The 7358-nt window shown below is 38.6% G+C and overlaps 1 protein-coding gene across 3 annotated transcripts in view; it reads left to right on the forward strand.

Moving 5' to 3' along the window:
• LOC140940050 (tumor protein p53-inducible protein 11-like) overlaps nt 1–6285 on the forward strand; it is a 28547-nt gene extending 22262 nt beyond the window's left edge. For all 3 annotated transcript variants that reach the window (XM_073388926.1, XM_073388928.1, XM_073388927.1), the window contains 2 exons: nt 264–310; nt 1334–6285. In XM_073388926.1, coding sequence (XP_073245027.1) covers nt 264–310; nt 1334–1512 — 226 coding nt within the window. In that variant the 3' untranslated portion in view covers nt 1513–6285. The remainder of the gene's footprint in view (nt 1–263; nt 311–1333) is intronic.
• The last annotated feature ends 1073 nt before the right edge of the window (nt 6286–7358 follow it).

The following is a 7358-nucleotide window of genomic DNA, read 5'->3' on the forward strand; positions in this document are numbered from 1 at the left end:
TGGTCAGGTAAATGGCAGCATAAATGTCATGTTAGTTTCCAGTCTCTTTAAGTGACCATTTCTCTCTCTGCTTCGTAAAAGTTCACCAAATCTCTGGCGGGAGTGAATAGTAAACTTTGCTTGTAGATTAAAGGGTAAGGCAGGAAACCAATATCACATTCAAGCCCTCCCTATTAACACCGCCCCTTAAGCTGGTATTTTATTTGGTTACTTGTTTTGTAAAACACAACCGACTTGTTTTAACTTTTGTTTAATCCCTGCAGACGTGTTTTATTGCTTCATTCAACTTATTGCGGAGCAGCAACACTTTGTAAGTATTGCGGAAGGCGGTTGATCATTTCTTTTCCAATATGGTTGTAAGAAACCTTTGAACTGAATTTAAACGATTTAACCTTGTAGCTTTGATAACCAATTAGTCCAAAAGTGGCATCTTCACAGAATCTTTTCACTAATTTAAAGAGGCCATGTCACAAGGATATCGCTGTGTTAGGTCAGTTCTGTTCTAAAGTCATCACTGACATCCATCCCGGGGGGGGGGGGATACTTGGGTTAAAGTTTGCTGAGTATGTGCCGCTGACCTCTCAGAGCCCCTACCCCATTATAGTCTATTCTTTGGTCAATTATAGAAACCATCTTAGCCACTTTTGGGCAAATATGTAATTTTGGCGCTCCCAAATTAGTCACTATCAATTTTTATTAATTGACCCATTTTTTTAGATTGAATAAAGAACACTTTACTTTTCATCTACAGTTCAAACATTCTGGTACGTTTGCTATCCGTAAATATAAAGAACTGTCTGACCCAAAAAATCCGAAAATGCGCGACCCCATTCTATTAACTCTATTGAAAATGCGACCCTATTATAGTCAATCCGGTCGTGAAAATGCAACCCCATCCAGCGGCACATCCCTAGTAACCTCTTATAAGGGAGTACACCCCCCCCCCCCCCCCAGGACCCATGCGCAAAATGCTCCCGTAGAGTTATAAAGAAGTTATCAAACAACTTCCATTAAGGAGCAATAGCCATAATAACTTTTTTGGTGATTTTTGCAGGCATGGCATAAAACTTGAAAAAGTTGGCTCAACTATTTCAAGTTTCAATCCGTGTTCATCCTTTTCATCCATAGCAACAGACGACAGGAATCAGTTTGCATGCCTTAATATAGTCTTAAATAACAAAACTGGACCATTATTTTTAGAAGTCCATTGATGCAAAGACACATTTTAGTTGAAAAAAGATAGCAAATAGCCTAACATAGCTCCTTTAAAGAAAACTTTCAAAACTTTTTTCCATCCTAAATGATCGTTTTCTCTTCTCTCTTCTCCTTATAGTTTTGGGCCTGGCCTGCTTCTCTGTACGCAGCCAATCACTCATCGTTTTGACAAGTCTTCACGGTGTTCTTACCCTGGTCAGCCTGTTCTATTTCGTGGCCGTCCGTCAATTAAACAAACCTACACCCGAGAAACCTAATACAAAGCTTTGCAACTCGGACGAGAATCACGTGAACTAATGGTTGCGCGTGGCCTTCAGGACAGTAATTGATACCGTTGCTCAAAGGAACGGAGTAGCAAGAACTGGAAGACGGGCCCCCAGATTCCATAACGGTCTTAAAATTTTCAAACGGAAGCGATGATAAATGAAGAAGTGACTGTCGCTCTCAATTGGATGAGGTAACTGAGAGTATTTAGTGAGAGAGAAATTGTGACAGGTTGCTACTTTTAAAGCCGAATTTGGCTTTGTTTTGTAGCGTCACGCTGTACGGGTGTGAATAATTAAGACATTGTCAGATTTTTATTGATAGAAGTAAAGAGATTTAAAGTGAATTTAAACGGTCTGATAAAAAAAAAAAATTAGCCTAGTTTTATTTTCATCGTCGACAAATTAAAAAAAAAATACACAGCTTGGTGACCACTCCAGCTAGTGATACTTGTTCTTTATCGTGTAAAAGAGTTATCCGGTATTTTAAGTTAAGGTGGCTGAACACTGTTTTGGCAGTTTGTGAGTATATGTCATTTGCGAAATTATGGCAAGAGAAAGGTTGCAGCTCACAAGCTGAAACTTGGCAAGTGAAAAATATACTGATGAAAGATTTTGATTGACAGGTAAAATTTGACGTTTTCGTAGTTTCCATGGCAACATGAGCGATTGAATACAACCTTAAAATTTCACTTTTGCCCAGTTTTCATAAACTTCGCTCATTAAATTTTTCTATAAACGTACACACAGCTTACTATAATTAATCATTACCATTTGAAACTTATTTGACCAAATTTAACAGAGGGGGGTTTAGATAATCAATAATATAATTGTACTGTAATTATTAATTGTGTCACAAAATTCGTCTGTTCAACTTCCATTTTAAAGTTCTCATTATTTAAAATACGATAAAAGTAAAAATTCTGCCAAATATCACAAATTTTGATGAGTAGATTTTGAGAAATCGTCTTCTGTGTACCACTGCTTATTTTCTAATTTAAAATACGCGCTACCGCTGACCGCCCGCAAAACTGTGTTCAGCCACCTTAAGTTGGTTTTTCTTAAGTCATGTGCCACGACCAAACATTCCGAATCTACAGCCGTCAGTTTCAAGAAGAAATGGCTCAGTTTTTCGTAGTATCACTTTGAGAAGAATCTAAGTTCTACACAGTTAGAATGGTTTGAGACTGCCCCAGGGTAGAAAAATTAGGCCACTCTGTTTTGAATTTTCTTTTTTCAATAGTAATTATGAACAGTAGCCTATTGTAGACATATTAAATTCTGCAAGCAGAATACTGCAATGCTGATCGTACCGAGGTGGGGTGGGTACGAGTCCGTGTATTATGGGGAAAACAACATGAGACCCAAATTGTTAGAAAGAGCACATTGAGGTTAGCCGGGAAAATTCTCAAGTTTGGTGTCAATCAAGCCAATATTAGCAAGATAGGTATTTAAAAACTGGAAAATTTAGTAAGAGATGTATGGACTTCCGATAATGGTCCCCGATTATGGCTCTTGATTTCTATGTAAATATTAGAGTTTTTGAATAGCTGTATCTCGTTCAATATAGGTCCGATAAATACCACTGAAACTTGATGAGAATTTTGCTAATCTTGGTTTCCTCTTTCTGATTGTGTGGGTGTTTGTGCCATAATAAACGGACTCGTACCCAGCTCCCCCTGGTTTGAAATTAGGCAGTGGGCTCCTCTCATAAGCCAGCTTCTGGTTGGCTGAAAGAGTTAGCCGTTCTTTGTTTCGAGTTTGTCGCTAGATATTTAGACCAAAACTGTGCTCAGCTTCGTATTATTTTCATTTGTCATATTTTTGTAACTGATCATGATCTTGAAATAATGAATATATGTTTGAAAACCATATACTAGAACTGCAGGACAAGGAATAAAGTGTGAAAACGATCATCGCTGCTATGATCGCAACTTTTGCAGTTTCGCAAAGAAAGCCCGAAAGATTCAGTCTTGTAAGGGATTGGAACCGTTGACCTCTGCGAGGTCATGATTTTTTGGAGCGTTACATATGTGACTGAAACGTAACAAATGTAACTAAAAACAAACTTAACACAACAGGATGGTTAGGAATTTTAATCTGATTCAACCAAATTGTAGTGTTTTTCTTACTGACAAAGTAAACGTTGTTAGCTGGTGCTATTTTACCGTATAATATGATAACTGTCACTTTTTTCCAACTGTATTTAATCACGGAAGCTTTGCTGTTTGCAATTGGCCATTTTGAATTTGCTCTGAGGGTGCATTTCTTTACTAAAATCATGATTCACAACGGGGGCGCATTCGTTGGATCATATCTAAAACCGGAAACATTGGATACATGATCCGAAGCTTTTTTTTTACTACGGATCCGAAAAGAGTGAATACCACCAGCAGTATCTCGCAACATCATCCATCAGTCGTTTGACTACATTGCTCATTTTAATGGCCATTTTTGAACGATCGATTTTATCCGTTTTTTCGATGTGGTAAAATCGTGATACAAACTGGGAACGCTTACCATTTGTATGGAAAACCCGGAAATTCCGAGGAGAATTCAAATGGAACGTTTCATCCCTGTGGAAATTTTCCGGAAAAAAGTAAGAGGTTTCGAGGTATTACCTTTTCCCGTTTTTACCGAAACGACCAAAATTTTCTGTACCATTTGTTTGGATTACCAGCGCCAGGCTTCAAGTCGAGAGAAGGCAAAAAAATTGACCAGTATTTTGTAAATAATACAACTCAATCCCGTTCCTGTTTTCGGTGCCAAAAAAAGATCCATTACCATTTGACGGACGTTTTTCACCGAAATTTCCGTACAAATGGTAAGCGCTCAGGACCTGCACTGTTCTAGTTCACCAGAACACTGCTTCACCACTTCGCCGCCGGCGCGTGTTGCAAGACTACTTTTCCACACGCTGTTTTTCCAGTACATATCTTATTGCAAGACTCATCTTGCATTTGGTCCGTATAAAGTAGTATCTTTGAGCGAACCATCCAGAATACAATGAAAGATCAGCAAACTTGCAACATTTTCAGTAGCCCAGTTATTCTTTCTCATTGGTGCCGTTGATATTGGGCCGTTTCTATGAAAATGAATGAAAAAATAATCCTTTTAGGCATCGTTTCTTTTTTCAACGGGAAACTCTAACCATCTGAATTTTTTATCTGATCATGGATTTTAGTAAATAAACGCATCCTGAGACTGGGTGGGTGTTTTCTCGAATTGCATTATGACTGTTTAGGGAAACAAATTTTGGGTCGAGCCGCACCTCACTGAGCGGCTCACACAATTGGCTGTGAAAACAATAGAAACGGTGACTTAACAATGCCCCTATCCTTAAAAACATAAGGCAATATTGTTTTAGTCGACCACTCAGGATATTAGAGGTTGATGTGAGGTACTGGGTTACTGCAAATTTTGACCCAGTATCCCGCGCAAACTCGTAATAGTCAATAAAAAGGCGAGAATGTCCTTAAATAAGCCCACAGTGCAATTCGACACTACTCGCGCTCAACTTCAAAATGTCTAATAAGCGTAATTGTGTTAGTCCCCAAGTGGAGAGGTAGTCTAGTTCCTAGGCGTTCTCGGCGCGGTCATCCTGGATTCTACCGTGAGCTGTGACGTCACCGAGAGAGACTTGCCCGCTCTTTCCCAGACTTCGCGCGGACAACGGGTCAAGAGAGAACGCCTGGGGATTAGGCTGATGGAGAGGGTGATTCGTGTAGTTAATTAAAAGTTGAGGCTCGGAATGAAAGAATTCAATTTCTTGCTTTCTTTTTATAACTTCAGTGCCTTTCGTTCATTACCTTGGTTCCAGAGATTTTTATTCTGCTTAATCGTTGGGTTTATTCATTGAGCGCCGTGTTTATAGAGCTGTGTGACTCTCGTTTCTCAATTAGAGGAATTCTTGTCTCTGTACGATGAGAGTTGTACGGACTGAAAACGAAATTTAAGGTTCTGTCTCGTCAACTTTTAATCTGATTAGCCTAACCCAGGCAATACAATTGGCGATGCTAGAATCTTCTTTGCTTTTTTATTTTAAAGTGCACTTTTAATCCTGAATTCAAGAGGAAACTGTATTTAGAGCAAAGGGAAATTTTCGACTCATTCACTGGATGACACGATTCTCGTTGTTTTGGCTGCCTCTCTAAATGTCTGGAAAGCGCAATTAGTTTATTTATTTTTTTGCAAATTCATTGACCATGAAAAGTGGCGATTGTAACGGAAATTGAGGTTTAAACGTCTTTTTCTTTTAAATCCCGATTGTTATCTTACTCACAAATAAGTTGTGTAGGAAAAACGGTTTTTTGTTACTGTGGACTCGTGTGGTACAGTATTCAGTTTGTTCCTTTTTATAATGCGTCAAGTAGACCACAAGTAGTCCCCATTTTTCCTCAGAGATAGTAGAGCAAGGGAAACTGGAGCGCGCGTGAAAATCACCCCACGCGAGAAAGGCGAGACGCGTTTCGCTCGCTCTACTATCCCTTAGGAAAATGGGGACTACTCGTAGTCTGTGTGTCAGCATGCTAGTAGATCGTTGTTACAGGGAGAAAATCTTGCAACGTGGCAGAAATATGTCAAATATCAAAGGATGTTATTCCTTCACAAAAATACGAATATTACATAATGTAGACCTGTCTTAGAATGTTTATATATGAAATTGTGATGAAATGAAGGAATAGTGTATAATTATTCCCTTTGTTTAAATACAGCTCTATAATTGTAGATATAACAAAAAAACCTGATGAGAAATTCAAAATTGTACTGTGTTAATGTATATATTAAACCTGGAAACATCCATTATCTTTTAAGTGTCTCTTATCACAGGGGTACACACACTGTTGGATTCAGTGGTTTTGAGGGGGAAGTTGTGGTGGTGAATATGGCCTAACAGCCATCACATCACACATTGGTAATCATTTTTCTTGACGCCCTGCCCTTAAACCCTACGACCGGCCCTTTCTAGCGCAGCACATGGTACAAAAATGACAGAGATAACATGCTGGAGAGCAAACAGTGAAGTAAGATTTCGAAAGAAGTGAAGTTTAATAGGTTTTTAAATGATTCAATAAAGTTGTTGCTGCCTCACGGCGTCGTATGCTGTCCAGCAAGGTGTATTTCTCGCACGTGACTGTTCAGCTGTTAAGGGTTCATTCGGGAAAGTTTCTTATCGCAAACTAAAGCAACGTGACAAAAAAGAAATGACTGATAAGACGTAACGGAACTGAGGTAAACCTGTACCAAAAATAAAAAATACAATTCGTGTTAACACAGCTGAACAAATTAACCTCGTCCTAGTGACTTCCCGTCACTTATATCGAAAAACAAACCCTGAAATTTAATTGCCAACAAGACGAAAAAGAAACATTTGAGACACAACGGTTAATTTCTCTCCACTCTTTTTTTAAAGTAAGCTACGTAATCTCACCATCTGCTCTCACTTAATTCTGCCATAAAGTAATATCTTCTACATCCATTACTTGAGGAAGAGGTAAGCTGAAGGATCAAAAGAAGCTTATTAAAACAAGATTAGAAGAAATGCCAATTTTCGACAAAAATCATGGGTACGTTAACCCCTTCGCAAAAATCCAAATTTTTCGACCATGTTAAAATTTCATTTTTATCGTCTAAAAAGCCTTGTTTTCTGAGTAGAACATAATCAAACTATATATTTTGGCTATGACGCTTGTCGGAATTTCACCCTAAAATCTTCTTAGTGTCTTATGACTGCTTTCAATGCCACTTTATAGTATGTCCTTTAAGCGCTACTAACAAAAGATGGTGATATGATGATCCTAGCCGCACGCCACACCCTTGGCTCGTTCACTTCCAGTTTTACTCACAATCGATAGATAGGCTGCAAATATAAACTGTAAG

Source organism: Porites lutea, chromosome 6, assembly GCF_958299795.1.
Source record: "Porites lutea chromosome 6, jaPorLute2.1, whole genome shotgun sequence".
Taxonomy (NCBI): Eukaryota; Metazoa; Cnidaria; class Anthozoa; order Scleractinia; family Poritidae; genus Porites; species Porites lutea.